This window comes from Cydia fagiglandana, chromosome 24, assembly GCF_963556715.1.
Source record: "Cydia fagiglandana chromosome 24, ilCydFagi1.1, whole genome shotgun sequence".
NCBI lineage: Eukaryota > Metazoa > Arthropoda > Insecta > Lepidoptera > Tortricidae > Cydia > Cydia fagiglandana.
The window spans coordinates 9,043,104-9,063,024 of record NC_085955.1 but is presented as its reverse complement, the minus strand read 5'-3'; the positions used below and the strand labels follow the sequence as shown (position 1 = coordinate 9,063,024).

Genomic DNA, 19,921 nt, shown 5'->3' with positions numbered 1-19,921 from the left:
GGTATTTCGTTTGTTTACAATGTTTACATGTATCTCTCCGGAAGACGGGTACAAACGGATGTTATAGCTATCTCACTTTGACTAACTTATTACGAACGTGTCTAAGGGCCAGATTCGGATTTTGAAATAGATATCTATTAGATATATTTTAGACATCACCAAGGTACGATAACGATATGTTTAAGATCTAACCTGTCAAATTTGACATTTGCGCGATTCTGGAGATACTCTTGAACGATTTCCACAGGATATGACTTAGAGATCCAATTCACATCTAATAGATATCTTACGCTATCTAACGTAAAAGTGACATTGGTTGCCCGAATTGCGCTGCAAAACTCCGAGGCTGCAAAAGAGAACTAGTTGATATCTAAACTATAACGTATCTAGAATGGATCTAGTACGTGTCGTCTCTTGTGAATATCTTGAAGTTCGAATACGGCAGTTACTATTTCAGTCAGTCTCGGTAGGTACGGTTTACTGTGCTCGGTAAAAAAGTACTGAGGTTGACTGAAGTAGCATGGAATACGAACTTTTCCGAGAAAATACGATGGAAAACGATTATGCACTAAATCTGTAACTCACGTTTGTAATTTTGGAAGTAACTTTTCTTAAGGGGCCCACTGATTAACAGTCCGCCGGACGGTATATCGGCCTGTCAGTTGTTCGGAACTGTCAAAATTTTGTTCTAACTGACATGCCGATACCGTCCGGCGGACTCATTTCATACTCCTAGAATTCCTATTTCAAATTCGAACATCCAAATCGAATGCTCCAATTGTACAAAACAAATATCAATATGCGTTTCTTAACCACTCTTCCATATTTAAGATACGGTCTGAATTCCCTTGTACTATCTTAATTCTTGTAAACTGTTTATTGACTATGTTAGTTTTGCGTTCATTATAGTTTTTAACACATTGATATAACGGTCATTTTCACTTGAGCTTGATCGTCTTCGCTTGTAAACAGTGTCTTCATCTTCACAACCACATTACGTGCGTATACCACTGCCCTTAATTTCATTGTAACATGGTTTGTTTTAGCTTGTGCCAACGCTTTTATAATGTTGTACACCATCGAATGGTAGCAGAGTTAAGCTGCGATCGTTATAACACTTATCCGGTTGAGTTAAGGTTTACTTTGGCTTGTGTCAGCTGTGTAGTTAGTTCTTCGTTGACAACGAAAGGTGAGGTTCCCACGGACCGTGAGAGCGTTGCGACAGAGTTAATGAGATTTGATTTGGGATTTATATGTCGATTTGGGGGAACTAGGATTTATAGATCTCACAGTAGGTACTAACATTAGCATTTTGGTAAATCTAGATAAAAAAAAACTTCAATTCACAAATATGTACTACGGTTGCAAGCGGTCATAGGCTACTGATATTATAACAAGGGATCCGACGGACCGTATGCTTATTAGCCAACATCAAGGAAATTTAAAATATTACTGAAAAAGCTGCCAAATCATTGGTTTAGCCATTATAAAGCTAAATAAAGAAACGTAAACATGCCATATTGTTAGAGACATTCACAAATTTCATAATATGTACAACCATTAATTTATGTGAACGGAAACGTCAAAAATGTACTTGTAACTACAATGGTACTTGAAAAGTATAATTTGCACCTTGTATCGTAACAATAATGGCAGTACAACCTGCAAGAAACAGGTGACGAAATAAAAAAAAACACCGGAAGGATTCGAAATTCAAATGAACGAAACTTCAAAGAACTTTCGAAAACTCGCATCTCCCTAATTTATGTCATTGCAAAAACAACCTCCATTGAATTAAAATAGAATTCAATTTTAAATCCACACGGAAGCCAATTCGCGAAAGCTATCAATTTTTAATTCACAATGTGTCATGAAAAACAAAATTATAAATTGCAACAATGTCAGTTTTATTACGATGCAATAGAGTCCATAGTTCATTAACCCGGCTGTAAAATGCGATGGTCAATTGTTTCCCACGATATTCGAAGAAATTCGATTTTTAAAGTCGGAAAGGGTTACCAGATGTTTAGTAGATTTTAGTAGTTTATGAAAATGCAGGTGATAATTTTGTATTGTATTGTCGATGTTCAACTGTTATTTTTTGTAGTTTTGTTAAGTTTAGTTTCCTGGTAATTTTAGAAATTATTATGGTGTTTTTCTCAAGCTTCGCACAATGCAGATTTTTATAAAATTTCAGTAGGTTATTTTTATAAATACATTGCATCAATATTTTAATGTTTTCAGCGTTTCTTTGCAGTAATTATACTGTTGTACATTATAATAAGAAAAGGTCTTGCTTCAAATATGAGTAGTACCTACGTGTTTTAAGCTTAAGTGCATTTCATAAGACATCATAACTTATTATTTGCCTCAAGACCTTATGCGAATAGCAATAAGGTTGTTTTTTAAAGGAAATGTACCATTAAAAGGCGTTTCGGCCTCGTCATGTTGAATCATTAGAAGTCGACGCTCGTGATCAAAATTAATCGGATTACTGCGTGGGCGCAAGAAAAAAACTGGCCAAGTGCGAGTCGTTTCTCAAAGAAAGTCAACTTGTATTATTTAAAAAAAATACTTAAATGACAACAATATTGCTTAGAAAAATTAAGTAACATTGTTAAGATATTTATGATCACTTTGGTACACCAACAGTGAATGTACAGTCAGCATATACAAAACGGTTACCTACCTACACAGGTGCTAAGCTACAAATTAAAATAGTTTTGCTGACTATACGTCAGTTTCTACAAAAAAATACTTTAAAAGTCCGTCAAATCTAAGGCTAAGGGTTTTCATTTAAGGATCCCTAATGAAGCTTTTGTCGAATTCTATGGAGAGCCATAATTAGTTTAGTTTCGTGCGTGGGAAAGATTCTGTTGATTCTTGATACTTGCTGAGATTAGATATAGCACTTAACCTACATTTTTATCTGTTTTTGATAGTTTTACTAAAGGATTACTTGTTATTTTTAACATATGGGGATTTATAGTTTTAAAAACTATAAAATTGCTTCCTTGTTTCATATAATAGCGGAAATATATGTGTGTGTGAACGTATGCTCCATAATGTTCTCTTTGCAACACCTACTTTTTCGATTAAGTACTTCTCTGTTTCCGCTACCCAAAGGTTGTCTGGAAGAGATCGCTCTTTAGCGATAAGACCGCCTGTTGTCTGCCTCTACATTTAATCAAATGTATTTTTCTTTTGTATCTTTTTACTGAGGTGTGCCAATAAAGAGTATTCTATCTATCTATCTATCTAATATAATACTTACAATCCTTTTTACTACCAGCAAATAAGTAAAAAATATAAATTTAGATGCCAGGATGATGTTAGACTGGCTAATTTAAGAATATAGTCTGGCTAATTTGGAAGCGGACATCGCAGCCCATGGGTTTCTTCCAAGAGGAGTCATCTACGCGATGCCAATGACTATAAATACATATACGAGGGTTTTCTAACATTTTGATAAAGATTGAAATTCGTTACAAGCCTTCCATTCACATACTATTTCTAATAATAGCCAACTATAAAATCTAAATATACACCGCAACATTCATTCTTAATCAACGCAATCAGCATAAAACTTAACGATACTCTTAACCTTATTGACGATAACCGATCACATCACTAGCATAAGGTGTAACCCCGAAACACTCGTGCTTACTACTATCGCGAGACCAGGTTACACTAGTGATGTGCATTGGGAATTAGATACCAGATGCCAGATACCGGAACCGTAACGTTGCGTGCATCTCCCACGACCCGGTGACCCCTAGTGTGGAGTTATAGACAAGTGGCATAGAGTATAGAGTCCTAAGCTTTGAATTTATGGACCGCTTTTGATTTATCGTAAGTTTCAGATGATTCTTGCATCGTGTAGTCGATATTTATGATTTAGTTTAATACGATATGTTACGAGTATTATTGTGGAGGAGAGACTGGTAGAAATTTACAGTTGACCGTCTTGACATGACATGACTTGACATTATAGTTTTAAGAAACACCGCTAATGACAATTGATACATAAACAAAGCAACCAAAAAAAGCCGCAAAACACTCAATATACAAATTACTTAACGAGTTTCTAATCGAAAATGCATAGAATTACATTGATATTATTAAACGTTAAAAAATCTACCAATTTAGTAGTATAATTAAAACACGGCAACATTATCAAACATGGAATTGAAATTTTGAATTTGGAATCACGCGTTCAAGATTCCATCCTCCGTTCTCACGATCATTAGCCGTTGATTTGTGTATAGTTTCATTTCACCGTAACTCGTATCACTAATGAAATAAAGTCTTATTTCGGTTAACGTGTACTGGACTTGGGGACGCTGGTAGGAATTTTCAAATTTGGAATTTGGCTTTTTCTTTTTCTTTTTAAAATTTCGTCTGTCTGCTGATTTGTTAGTTTTTAAGTCTTGGTTATAATCTGGCCAGTCACTCGATCGTTTCTGGTGTTCCAGAGTAGCACAAAATGCACTTTTTTAAACGAGGACCTTTCCTATACTTCCTTTACATGTAACCTATAGAAAAAAAGATTCACGTATAATTTACAATACAATTTAGCCACGTGTATTATGCAACAGTTTGACATTTAACCGTCGAATTTCAAACCGATAAGGCACTCAAACGTTTGATAAACGATACTCCATTCATGCGTTTCGTTCCAAGAATTTCAAAATTATCCGTTGCACAACTTCAAGTAAAACCACATATCTTTAAAAAAAATACTGGCCATTACAGAAAAAATACAAAGATGCTGGCTGGTAAGAAACAGCCGTTTATGAAAAAAATCATCAGCTGTTACCTTACACCTTGCCACGCGCCGTTGTGAAATTGATACTTGTTAATTCAGGAATAAGACTGAAATTTCATCGGCCGATTACCGTTTTGTTTACACCTTTTGCGAGAAATATTCCCAATTGAATTTGAGACTTGTCCGTTGGGTGCAAGGTTGACTTTTGATTGCGTTCTATTTAAGGCAGCTGTTTCTAGTATGGGCACAATAATTTCGTTAGGGATTCTAGTTGGGCTCAAAGGGTTCCTTATAAAGGTTTATTGTGAAATATACGGGTATTGAACATCTTTGAGAGTAACGCTTATTGGTTAATGTCAACCTATAGCTGAAAGAAAACCTATAGAGTCGGACCAAGAAAAGTCTGCAGCGGATTTGATAGCCCACGCAGTGCCAGTGTTATTATACGTCATAATTTCATAGAAGTTTGACGTTTAAAATAACATTCGCACTGCGTAGGCTATCAAATCCGCTGCAGACTTTTCTTGGTCTGACTCTAGTAGGTACCTATTTACTGAGAAAAAATATAATTAACACGATAAAACTTAATTAAAACACTAAATCTCACGCTGAAAAGACTTTAATTTTAAGGCTTAGTTACTCTTTTTAATACCAGATTTGAATTTGGAACCTTCCTTTATTCAAATTTCGAAATTCGATTTGAATCTGTCCTTTTAAAAGGACATCGGGACACAGGAGGAAAAAGTTGAGCTCTATTAATTAACACGCGAATAACTAATATACATATTTAAGTACTAAAATAGAAATACCTTTTTTTAAAGCGTAGCAAAGGAGCAATAATCTCCTATCAGAACGCACACATTTTTTTCTACAAGGATCCATGTCTTATCTGCGAATTTCGCCTCCCTTTCTATTCTGCGACGTTCGTATAGCGTTGTATCGCTCGCACGCGCTTCCAAACGTCAGCTGTTGCAACGGGACCGTGCGCTCGCGCAGGTCAGGGCTGTCGCTAAAGTGTAGTAAGTGTGTTTTTTACAAAAATTTTTTTTTGTTTAACATCTTAGAATATAGATACATTATACATTACATATGTATACATTTAGAATATAGGAATATAAACAGTGACATTTTGTTTTTAATAAACACTGCACCAGCAATTTTATATTTGCTATAGCAAAAATGCATTTTTTAAGTTTTAATAAACAATTATTTTAATTAGTAATTTCGCATATAGTAGAGCAAAATAAATCTATCGGATTAAATATATGTTAGGCCATAAGTTCCCAAACTTTTAGGGGTCACCGCCCAATTAGGTGTCAAAAAAATTTCGGCTCCCACCATCACGGAATAATAGCTGGATTAACGTATTTTTAATTCACGGACGTATATTTTTATACTGTAGTACATTCAGTACATCTCCTTGTCATCCTCAGTTTTAAACAAATTATGTATGTCTTCTGCAACACTGTCCTCACCAATCACATCCACCGTCTTTGTTTGTCTCACACGACACACGCTAAAAATATGGCCCTGTTTGCCGCACTCAGAGCAGAACTTATTTTTTGTAGTACTGTATGTATTCTTTTAATGCTTTGCTTGAAAAAAAAAAGTGCCTCCGCAGCATGTTAGCTTATTTGTTGAGGGACAGCCAGTCAAATTAGAATTGGATACTGGCTCTGAGGTTAGCACAATAACATTAGAGGATTGTAATAGATTATTCCCAGATAAAAATTTTGAGAAAACAAATGTTGCATTCAAAAATTTTGACCAAAGTTTATCACAGCCAGTTGGTATGATTAAAAATGTAAATGTTTGTTGGGATGAAATGACAAGGCAAGTTGATATATACATTGTGGAGAATGATAAACCTACAATTTTAGGTAGGGGCTGGTTAAAGGCTTTTGGACGGTGGCCTCTAGAGTTAGATAACAGAATATGTGAACAGAGGGTAAATGAAACTTGTGATCCGGTGCAAGGAATTAAAAATAAATTCATGGAAGTATTCACACCAGGGTGGGGTGATTTCAAAGGAGAACACATTACATTAAAATTAAAAGACAATGTGAAACCAAAATTTTTGCCGGTTAGACAGGTACCTTTTGCGCTTAAGGAAAAAGTAAAAAATGAAATTAATAGACTGTTAGAAAATAAAAGAATTGAGCCCGTTAAATATAGTGAGTGGGGTACACCAGTTGTACCCGTTTTAAAACCTGATGGCTCAGTGAGATTGTGCGGTGACTATAAAGTAACAATTAATCCATGCTTAGAAACTGACCATTACCCGCTCCCTCATATTGACAGCATATTTCAGACTCTTAAAGGGGGTGAATACTACTGTGAGCTTGACCTTAAAGAAGCCTACTTACAAGCACCGTTAGATCCAGTTTCACAGACCCTGACTGTCATAAACACTGAATTTGGCATCTATAAATATCTGTACTTACCTTTTGGAGTGTGTACGGGGCCAGGCTCGTTCCAGAGGCTGATGAGCATGAAATTAAGTCATGTACCTAACACTGTTGTTTTCATAGATAACATTTATATGTGTGGTAAAAATTTAAAAGACATGTACAATACCTTAGAGGCTGTGCTATCAGTTTTAAAGGAATCAGGATTAAGACTTAAACCTCAAAAATGCAAATTGTTCCATAAAAGTATTGAGGTTTTCGGATATAAAATTCACAAAGATGGAATCTCCATTATCAAGGAAAACATACAGCCTATATTGGAGCTTCCACCACCTAATAGTATGACAATGCTCCGATCATTCCTTGGAAAAATTAATTATTACTCCAGGTTTTTGAAAGACATGGCAGCTATTCTGGCTCCATTATATGACTGCACAAAAAAGGCAAAATTTGAATGGTCGTTAGAATGTCAACAGTCCTTTGATGTAATAAAAAAGAAACTTGCAACTGCACAGGGTGTAAATCACTATGATCCAACATTGCCAATAATACTTTCATGTGACGCTTCATCTGAAGGCATTAGTGCTGTGTTATCAAACAGAGGGTCTGACAATGTAATAAAACCTATTGCATTTGCAAGCAAAAAGCTTAATGACAGAGAAAAAAAATATTGTACTTTGGATAAAGAAGCAATGGCAGTTGTTTTCGGAATAACCAAGTTTTATAATTTTCTGTATGGCAGACAATTCGAACTGGAGACTGATAATGCGGCCCTAGTGAGAATATTTGGCCCAAACAAGGGTATCCCGAAAATGGCAGCTAAACGCTTACAACATTATGCCATATTCTTGTCCGCATTTTCTTATACAATCAGGCACATTCCTACTAGCAAGAACCCAGCAGATTATTTATCGAGGATGCCATCAGAACAAAATAATATAGGTTCTGAATTTGAAGAAAAGTTTCGGGTTTGTGTAAATTACATTGACAGTTCTGAGGTTAATTGGGAAGTAATTCAAAGGGAGACTATAAAGGATAGTTTATTAACTAAAATCATTCGATATAGTTATGATGGCTGGCCTGATGTTAAATTGATAGAACAAGACCTAAAGCCATTCTTCATGAAACGAAATGAGATTAGTATTGATAGGAATTGTCTCTTTTGGGGACATAGGATTATAATACCACAGTCTATCCGAAATTATGTATTAAATGAACTGCATAAGAGCCATTTTGGTAGTAGCAGGATGATTGACATGGCCAAATCCTATTTTTGGTGGCCTAAGCTTAATGAAGATATTATAAGTCTTACCCAAAATTGTGTCAGTTGCCTATCTTACCGAAACACTCCACCAAAAACAAACTTAAAACCCTGGCCAATTCCGCCTTCAGCGTGGTATCGTATTCACGCCGATTATCTTGGGCCTTTTTATGGCAAGATGTTTCTGATTGTGATGGATAGTTTCAGTAAGTGGCCAGAGGTATTTCAAATGGCCAACATAGGAAGTTCCCTAACTATGCAAAAATTTAATGATATTTTCCTTAGATTTGGATATCCGGTTCATCTTGTGACGGATAACGGTACTTCTTTCACTTGTAAAGATTTTAAAGACTTTTGTGATAAACGGGGAATTAAGCATACATTTACTCCCCCTTACCACCCGGCGACCAACGGCGCCGCGGAGAGATTTGTTGAGACCTTTAAGTCCAATATTACTAAAATTGTGGATAGTGGAAAGCCACTCAATTATGCTATTAGCATATTTTTGTCAGATTATCGTAGTACACCTCATAAAGCTACTGGTGCGTCACCAGCCAAACTTATGTTGGGGAGAGAAATCAGGGGTCGTTTATCACTTTTGAGACCAACTCCAGTATTTCAAGATTTACTTTTAAAACAAAACAAGGTGGTAGATTCATTTGGTGGCTCTAGAAAAGCCATATTCCAAGTTGGTCAAAAAGTAATGACTCGCGATTTCAGGAAGGGTCTAAAGCCTTGGGCTAAAGGCACTATTATTGAAGAATCAATTCCTGGAACAACCTATTATATTGATGTTGATGGTTTGAGATGGAAAAGACATGTAAACCAGATATTAGAATGCAGTCAACAAGACTAAGGTTGTATTGGGGTTTCTATTGAGTTAAAACATAATTTGTTCACTAGTTATAAAACTTTATAATTTTATTTGCTATGCGGGGAAGAGTGTAGTACATTCAGTACATCTCCTTGTCATCCTCAGTTTTAAACAAATTATGTATGTCTTCTGCAACACTGTCCTCACCAATCACATCCACCGTCTTTGTTTGTCTCACACGACACACGCTAAAAATATGGCCCTGTTTGCCGCACTCAGAGCAGAAACCGCGGGTTCAAATCTAAGTCGTACGCACCTAGAGATTACAGCTTTTTATTTTTTTTGGGTTTCATATTGTAGTACATTCAGTATTCATGATTTAAATATTCGCGCCTTCGTTAAGATGTTCATTCTTTGACTCACTCTCTTCCGTCAGATCTGTTTAGCTAGTAACATGTAGTAGCAATAGTTTAATTGAAATAAAATATATTCCAGTGTTGGGAAGTGTAGTAATGTGTATTAATTAATTACCGTCCACATCCGGCACCTAAGTATATAACATATACTAAGGCCAATTAAATTAGAATTTTTCGAAGAATTAATTCCCAGGAACTCATTTTAATATTGGCATTATTTTAATAGAGGCATTAGCTATGAAAAGGACCTTATTGTCGATGGCGCTTACGCCATTATTAACGATGCTCCGTTATGAATACAATGCCGCGCGATCCTGTGCGGCGTAAGCGCCGTCGACAATAAGGTCCCTTTTCATAGATAATGCCCCATATCTTCATTTGGTCCTAAATGCGTGTAATTTAACGGAAACATTATAATTTATAATCATGTTCAAAACTCCATTAACCCATATTACTTGTGAAAGCTAAAACCCAGTTATAACTTGTAAGACCAGGCGTGTCTCACTCCGCGATTTCGTCGCTTTGCTACAGGTAGCTAAAAGTACATCCGATCGGCCCCAATTTTGGGGTTTGCCATAAGCCGCACGTGGCGCTGTCGCCACCTAGCGGCCATATCTGTGCTGATCGTAGCAGACGCGTTTTGTTAGAGAGTGAGTCTTCTGTACTTTGTACTATTATTTATTCCGTGGTATGACTAAGATCATTTAACTGTATGAGCAGTAATGTGACGTCATGACCATAAATCTTTAACTACTATGACGTCATAGATAAAAATCAATGTTCTATGAATCCCTTCACTAATGGGCTTTGAAATTCTATTAGAAGTGATGTAATTAATATAATGGATCGGTTACTACGTTACTAATGACAGACAGACATTGCCTATGTATTATTAAAGAAAAGCTTTCTAAGAACAATACCTGCTTTATTGAAAGGATTAACGACTAACCCCCTCAATCATAAACGCGCTACAAACCTTAATTAGCTAATAGTTTGTCCTTATCTGTCATTTTGACTTATGTATTTGTAAGAAAGGGATAAAAAATAATTTAACGAAATCGGGCACGTAAAGTTTTATGAATAAGGGGATAATGATTTACCTGTAAAATACTAATGATGATGACATGACATTTACTTGTGTAAATTTCCTTGAATTTAATAAATTTGGCGTAAATTTAATACTTCCATTGAAATTTTAGTGCTACATTTTTATCAATTTATTTACCATACTTATATTAGCAATTACTGCAATTTAAAATAGCAAATTATCAGTATTTTTAGCATCGTTAGCAGACGTTTCTGCTTGCTAAAAAAAACCCTTTTGATTTACAAAATAAATAAAAAAATCTATCAGTTTTCAAAAATAAAACTTGACAGTGTCAACCCTAGCTCGAAGGGTAGTCAGCTGCCTCTAAGAGGCACAAAACAGCTGTGCATTGTGTTTTTATGTCGATCCAAGTCGATTGTCGACATGTCGACCTTCCGCAGTACATAGTGTAGCGAATGCGATCTCTACATATGCCATAACCCAAACTCTTAACTGACAGTTCATAAACCTTATTACAAAAGGCATAAGGTCCACCTATAGACGGTTAAGAGTTTTTAATACAGTTAGTTTTTTTTAGCATTAGAAATAAGGTAAACAATCTTGATGTGTTTTTGAATTGAAAAACACATTTTAAAAATAAATTACGGCAAATATGTAAAAATTATGGATCTAATACGATCATTTATATTCTTCTGCTTTCATAAGTAATACTTTTTGATTTTTAAAAAGCGTTTTTCAATTAAAAGACATGTCAAGATCGCTTACATTCTTGCAAGTTCTTTCTAATGCTAAAAAAAAACGAACTATAGTTGTATACACGGTGGCTAAAAATTTCAAAAATAACTGCATTCCCGTTGCCAGGAAGGTTTTGGGATTATACTGAGCAAGTTTTACTATGAGGCCAACCCAGAAATCGCGAAAAAAAAATGCCCTCCCATAGAAAAAAAAATGTATGAAACAGCCAATTTTTTTCAATAAATGTATGAAACAGCCAATTTTTTTCAAAAAATGTATAAAACAGCCAATTTTTGTCAAAAAATGTATGAAATAGCCAAGAAATTTAAGTTTTTTTAAGACGTCAAGGGATATTTTAAGCATACATATATGTATACCAACACAAATGTAAAACGTGAACCATTACCCATTAGTCTATGGTCGTAGAATAGACAATCGACACGTCTCACGAGCGGGAGGCACGAGCGTCACGCGATCGAGTAATCACGTTTTAAATCGATGAATATACTAATTATTTGTATTTTGAGCCCGTCTAATGTAACTCTGCACCTTTGAATTGCCTAGAAGCAGGCGTGTCCCATTCCGCGATTTCGTCGCTTTGCTACAGGTACCTAAAAGTCCATCCGTTCCACACCAATTTTGGTGGTTAGCCATAAGCCGCGCGTGGCGCTGTCGCCACCTAGCGGCCATATCTGTCCTGATCGTAACAGACGCGTCTTGTTAGAGAGTGAGTCTTCTGTACCTAGTACTATTATTTATTCTGTGATAGAAGTGGAAGCGCCTACGTAAATGTTACGTTTATATGAATACAGTATGCGCCATAAGAGCGAAAAAGTCATCGCTCGGCTCGGCTAGCATCGGCCGGCGCTTGCCGACGGTTTTTCGCTCTTATTGCGAGGACATAAAGCTTTTTTTTTCGTAAGAACGTGCGAATTGCATTTAGGAGGTCGCGGCTCGTATAAGTTTTTCAGAACTTATGTATACGAAATATAATTCGATATTTACCAGTCGCTTTTCGGTGAAGGAAAACATCGTGAGGAAACCGGACTAATCCCAATAAGAGTGACATTCCATTTCCAACTGCAGCTGCAATAGTTACTGTTCATTTTACTATGGAAATTGACAATGACAGCGACGCGTTTCCATAGTAAAAAGAACAGTATTGCAGCTGCAGTTGGAAATGGAATGTCACTCTAAGGTCTAGTTTCCCCTCTGGGTTGGAAGGTCAGGTGGCAGTCGCTTTCGTAAAAACTATTGCCTACGTCAGTGCATGGGATTTTCAGAATTGAAAACGTATGTCTTGTATTTATCTTCTATTGTACTTAACCAACGCGTGAGAAACAAAAAAAAACGAGACTACAAACAATAATTTGTCCCAAAAGTCAGAACATCTGTGATTTGAAACAATAGAGCGAAACAATACAAGCTATTTAAAAATAACCGCCAGATGTTCTATTTTCAAATTCGAAAACGGAACACAAAGCCGGAAGTCTTTAGTCTATGGACTAAGGAACTTTAAACTGCCAGATGTGTATTTTGTCAATTTCTTCAGTTACATTTGGACTGTATTTGGCAGTGGTTAAGATCGATTTTAGCATGTTTTTCTGGTTTGTGATACGACGTTTGATAAACAAGCGGATGTTACGTGAAACTTGCGAGTTTCTGGTTATTACCTTTTGCCAGATGTCGGATTTTTTGTGTAATTACTAAGTCTGGACTGGAGTTGTGGTGAACAATAAATGTATGCAAGTGAATTGCAGTTACAATGCTTTGGAAATTTACATGATTCTATATTTAAATTTACGGTCAAGTGTAGAGAAGCGACCCCTCCGTTTTATATGATTTTCTTTGCAGGAGGGTTGAGTTGCACTGGGTGCATTTAAAATATCTCACACTGTCATATGTGACGTTCCACGGAAAAAGGTACCTTATGGCGGCTGGCGCTTACGTCGCATAGCGCCGCAATAATATTGGGGCGGCGTTAATAGCGTAACGCCAACCGCTATAAGGTACCTTTACCCGTGGGACGTCACATATAGATACAGTCACTATAGTTCGTTTTTTTTAGCATTAGAAAGAACTCCACAGAAGCAAGCGTGCAGTTTTTATCAGGCTCTTTAATTATTAATAATTATTGATTTATCTAATGTAGCATGGTCAATACATATAATTTACTTCAAATTATTACCGCTAAAAGTGCCGGATTTGGAACCACAAGCTTACTTCTGCGAAGTTCTTTCTAATGCTAAAAAAACGGACTATAGCAGAAGTTGCTAAGCGGGCGAGGTGTTCAAAGTGATCTTGACGCGACTTTATTGTCAAGAGAATAAGAGCGTGTCAAGGTAATTTTGAACACCTCGACCGCTTAGCAACTTCTGCTGCTGATAAAATGATAGACAAGACATTTGAGGACTGATTTTTTCAAAAAGGTTTTTTTATACGGTAATTTATAGGACAAATTGAATTGTATCATTAATATTTTGCTAATCATCATCATTGCAATACATGCAATTGTAATTTTCAAATAACAAATTAAAGCTCCAAGTGGTATTTGACAATTTTACAGAGCTACTGTCATTTATAATTACAAGGACGTTATTTTATTTTATTTTAAGCAAAGTGCATGTCATATCATACTAGCTAAACTACCGTATCTTGCATTTGAATAGAATAGAATTGATTTATTCGTAAGCACAAACAATCGGAACAGTACATAGTATAAAAGAAAACACAAAATAAGATTAAAGTGCCACGAAATGGCCCCATCTCAGCATGTTGCTGGTGGCTTCCAGCGCTGATCTTCCGATGAGACCATCAAGTGAAAAGAATCACGGGAGGTAACAGACAAGAAGAAAAAACCGGGCAAGTGCGAGTAGGACTCGTGCACGAAGGGTTCCGTACCATAATACAAAAAAAAAACAAAAAAAAGCAAAAAAAAACGGTCACCCATCCAAGTAGTGACCACTCCCGACGTTGCTTAACTTTGCTTAACGTTTGTTGTATGGGAACCCCATTTAAATCTTTATTTTATTCTGTTTTTAGTATTTGTTGTTATAGCGGCAACAGAAATACATCATCTGTGAAAATTTCAACTGCCTAGCTATCACGGTTCGTGAGATACAGCCTGGTGACAGACGGACGGACGGACGGACGGACAGCGAAGTCTTAGTAATAGGGTCCCGTTTTACCCTTTGGGTACGGAACCCTAAAAAGACAGAAATAACATACAGTAAATTTCAAAGTATAAATTAAATAACAATAACGCAAGGTGTTTTAACAGCTGTCAGATTAAGAAAAAATAAAAACTAGATTATTATGGGCAGATGTCGCGTGCCGCCGACAAAATTACATTTGCTGGTGGCCAACAACAGAACCAGCCGAAGCGCGTACAAATAAAATGTTGAAGTACGACTACTAGCGCTCTCACGAATTGCAAATATAACATTGTAAAATAACGACAATTAAAAGAACGAATTCAGTTCCAAAATTAAATGCTGTGGCGAAATTTGGAATTACAGTTTCTTTATACAAAATTAAGGACAGTGGCGCCGCTACAGACGGCAAATGTAAATTTGCAATATAAAGACAATTAGAACAAATCTAAATTGAATTCACTTACCGGAACGCTTTAAGTAAAGTGCCATAACTATAAAACTGGAATATTTGGATTTGAGTCACTTTTAATAAAATTTAGATTGAATCACTAATTAATACTGTTTTTAAAATGCATTACGAACATTAAAAGTTGATTGGCGTGCGGTGTTCTGTGATGAAATGCAGTTTTTATAACAGTTTGGAAGGTAGTATAAAAAAACATTTCAGATAATGAGTACTTACTTAATAACGACGCTTTAACTATGTAGGTATGTTAATTTTGAAGGTAGGTGGATTTAATATTGTATTGAGTAGATAGGTAAGTTAGATTTGATAAGGAAATATTCGGACCTATTGTTCCGTATTCTAATTTCGAGGCCTTATTCGGTTATTTAATTTATAAAAAAATGTTCCAAATTCATACATATTTAAAATATTTTGTAGTTAATTATAATATTTGCATTTGCAGTATTGATTTGTTGGTAATTTGAGCTTTTTACTTTCATAAAAACAAAAACAAAGAAAACAATCGCTCACCTAATCCAATTTTCTTCTTAATTTTCTTAAGCACCTTCATCTTGCCCCCCTTTTTGTCCTTAACGGGGGTGGTTTCGGGCTCCAGAGCCATCGGGGGCAGCACCAACGTCTGCGGGGGCAAATGCGAAGCCCTAGGGCACGCGGGGCAGTGGCAAGCGCCCCTAGCCTGCCGTACGCTCATACAACTGACACCCATCATTGTTATAGATCAAAACATAGGTCCATACACAATAACGTCCGAAATTCCAAATCCAAACGGCACTACAAACGCACTTGGTTTAAAAAAAAATAAAACACTTATTTAAAAATGAAAGTTCTAAATTCAAAATTACGAACGACGAACGCGGCGAAGCTATGACGCGTCGACGTCCGCTCAGCACGGGCCCTACTGGCGGAGTGACGCTCGCTTGCGTGAAATGTTCAGGGGAGCGATGCGCGCGCAGAACGGCACAGCGCTAAAACAGCGTAAGTATGTTTCTTTATTTTTTGAGTTAGTTCATTTTTCGATATATTGTGTATTTTGTAATCGCCTTAGTGCATAGTGACGTATGTGTATTGTTATTTAGGTTGATATAGGCCGTTTAACTATGGGGGAGGTAATGGCAGATGTAACGCTCCCGTTGAGATGCAAGTACTCATTTGAGTTATAACAGTGTTGATTATTGATAGACATGAAACTGTAATATGTATTTTATGCTATATAATACAATACATATATGTTTCAAGCCAAAAAGTTTGCAAAGAAACTTAACTTCATAAGTCCCTGCATGCTTGTCTTGTACTAAGTACAAGTACAAATTAAATTCGCGTTTTGAAAGCCTAGAAATAAAAGAAATTTCCATATTCTGAAGCGCAAAGACTTAGTTGGGGTTGAGGTTAAAAGCTAAAGTTGAGGCCTGTAAACATGGAAAAAGATGTTCAAAAATGTAATTTGATAAAAAAAAATTATAATTGCATAGCAACTACTATACTTTTTTTGGCACTACACACAATTGAGACTCAACATTATATCTCGGGAGTTGTGTAGCACGCGTAATAATTATTAATTAGAGTTCTTCATCAATTCCATCACAAATATTCTAGCATATTTTTTTATAAGTTGATAACCACTGCAGCTTATGGTCTCTTTTATTTAAAGTTGTATACTACAATTCTTAACAAAAGAAGAATAAAAAAAAAAGTTAATAGGAGAAAAAAGTTTCCCAAGATTTTTATTAGCATTCCGTTAACATTTTTCATAGGCTTTGTATGACGGTAGCAGAATGGAAGGAAAGAAAATTGTGTTGATACAAATTTTTTCTCCTTTTAGGATTGCAAGGCTCCGAAAAAAGCGCTTGTGGCGTAGCGGTAAGAGCGTGCGACTTTCAATCCGGAGGTCGCGGATTCAAACCCCGGCTCGTACCAATGAGTTTTTCGGAACTTATGTACGAAATATCATTTGATATTTGCCAGTCGCTTTCCGGTGAAGGAAAACATCGTGAGGAAACCGGAATAATCCCAATAAGGCCTAGTTTCCCCTCTGGGTTGGAAGGTCAGATGGCAGTCGCTTTCGTAAAAACTAGTAGGATTAGTTGTCAAGCGGACCCCAGGCTCCCATGAGCCGTGGCCAAATGCCGGGATAACGCGAGGAGAGAAGAAGAAGAGGATTGCAAGGCTCGTGCAGTCGTGATATTGAGTAGGAATAACATGAGATATATATCTAATTTGAACATAAAAGGCCCTTTTATGTTAGATTAGATTTAGCCCTAGATGTAAGCATCCATGCACAAGGGCCTTATTTCATTTTCAACTGTTCAAATTGTTCAAAACAGCCAAAAAATTTACCCTGTCATAGAAAATAGACCATCCAAAATGTATGAAATTGCCAATTTATGTTGCGATTTCGGGGTTGGTCGCATAGTAAAAGTTGCTCAGTTTAATCCCAAAACCTCCCTGGCATCGGAAATGTACTTATTTTTTGGCCACCTCGTATACTATTTTTCTTATCGTTTCAATTTATAATATCGACAGCTATAAACCATGTCAAACTCAATTCGTGTTATCGATATAGGTAGGTACACACTAATTAATAGATATCATTAATTTGCTACTTATGAAATAACACATATGATTATTTTAATTAATTCCAATTTACTTGATATACACATAATCGATTAACATAAAACAGTAATATAATTATCTGTCACACTCGCTTTAATATATTAAAACGTTAATTTAGAATAAATTCTTGCACAACTTAATCTTAATAATTGCTTAATTACTTCTATGCACAAGAAAATTTAATTCCAAACAAAGGTAATTTCACAATTATTATTATTGTAAACTTCAGCCGCAAATGCCAACTGCCAGATGCGCGCGCACCTTGCCGGAGGCTGCGCGTGCGGCGTTTTTGCACTTTGACAGCTGCGGGGTCATCGAACTCACCAAAATGTGATAGATTTGTATGGAAATCTAAATGTGATGTGATTTCTAATTATATCGCGAAATTGACGGTCACCTAGCCTAGTCGGCTCCGGCAGTAACCCTGCCTACGAAGCAGGAGGTCCCAGGTTCGAATCCTGGTAAAGACATTTATTTGTGTGAAATATTATCACAAATATGTGTTCCTTATTTATCTAATACCTTTAAACAGTTTAAACGAGCAATTCTTGTATATTTATTTATAAACGGCTCTAATGATTTCGATGAAATTTGCTATATGTGGGTTTCCGGGGGCGAAAAATCGATCTAGCTAGGTCTTATCTCTGGGGAAACGCGCATTTTTGACGTTTTTATATGTTTTCCGAGCATAGCTCGGTCTCCCAGATATTATGTGCTTATCTGCACATGCTTAATTTACTTACTAATGTACATAATTACATATATATAGTGCATATTTTTTTTCCATCGTATTTTCTCAGAAACGTTCGTATTAGTTATGCTACTTCAGTCAACCTCAGTACTTTTTGCCTAAAATAGCAAGACACGTTCGTACGTTTCCGTGAAAATACGATGGAAAATAATTATGCACTACATCTGTACCCTGTGTAATAAATAGACGTAAATAAATCTAATATAGCCCAATATCGTCGGTGAAACGAAAGCTCAAAGACTTCGCTGGTTCGGTCACCAACTCAGAATGGGAGAGGATCGGGCTGTCAAGAGGGCGTTCTTGGGACGACCGACTGGTAGCTGTCCGGTCGGCCCAGGTATCGCTGGGAAGACAGTGTGACGGCGGATCTGCTTCAGCTTTGCGTCAGTAACTGGCAGGAAGTTGCGCAGGATCGGGACAGGCGGCACGCTCCCTTTTCGGAGGTCAAGATTCTCTTTGGATCGCTGAGTCAAAATAGTTAAATCTAATATACCGAATGTGAGTCAGCAGAAGCGCTTACATTTCAGCTCGTAATTGTTACAATAACATGAATTGCTCTGCCCCAAGGGGCCCCTGGGACCCTTAATTAGTTTACGGACCCAATTAGACCCTTGATTAGGTTAACTGCATCCGCAGCAAGGGCACGAGCGAGGCGGAAGCTCCCAATATTTTAGACACACGATGTTTTTAATTATATCATATAAATTAGACATTATTTAAAATATCGTCTCCAACTTATAACTACATACATAGGTATATTAAATAATAATGTATGTATGTATGTCACTTTATTGCATATAAACAGGTTTACATAAAACGGACAAAAACAAAACTAAATAAAAATGTACAAAGGCAAACTTATCCTTAAAAGGGATCTCTAATAATTAAATAATAATGATATATGAACACAGTAAAAAGTAAATCATGCTTAAACAAAGCAAGTCTTTTATACATTTTCGTACGTAATACTGAAAAAATGGAAAAAGAAACTTATGTCAGTTTATCACTTCTTCAAAAAGTATGTAGTCCTTTATTCTTATTTAAATACATTTTTATTTTTTCTAGCAATATTTAACTGTAAATGCATTTATGATAGAAAAAAAATATTTTACACTTTGACTAGCTTAATAGAATAAAAAAGTTTTTAGATCTCTCGTAGTAATTTTTGCAAAAATACGAAAATTAAACTTATGCACCTTTTTCACACATATGACATTTTTTTGACACCAACTGCATACATCAGCTGTGTACAGTTATATTACTTATATTATACGATTTAATTCATATTTCTATTAATTCAAGGTGCATATAGCACGTGCCGGTATTAAAACAACCTAATTTCAACCTCATATTCAAAGCAATAGAGTTCTATTTTATTGGGCATAATCAATAAGGGAGACGAATAAATGAAAAACAATATTATGTTTGCCGATACGAAAAATTGTTTGAAACTTTATGACTTAAGCAATAACGGTCATTTTGAAACTAA

At 36.0% G+C, this 19,921-nt stretch overlaps 1 protein-coding gene across 1 annotated transcript in view; it reads right to left on the bottom strand.

The window, feature by feature from the left end:
• LOC134676380 (protein neuralized) overlaps positions 1 to 16,281 on the bottom strand; it is a 47,387-nt gene extending 31,106 nt beyond the window's left edge. Inside the window, exon 1 of the mRNA XM_063534753.1 lies at positions 15,582 to 16,281. Coding sequence (XP_063390823.1) covers positions 15,582 to 15,780 — 199 coding nt within the window. The 5' untranslated portion in view covers positions 15,781 to 16,281. The remainder of the gene's footprint in view (positions 1 to 15,581) is intronic.
• Between the last annotated feature and the right edge of the window lie 3,640 nt (positions 16,282 to 19,921).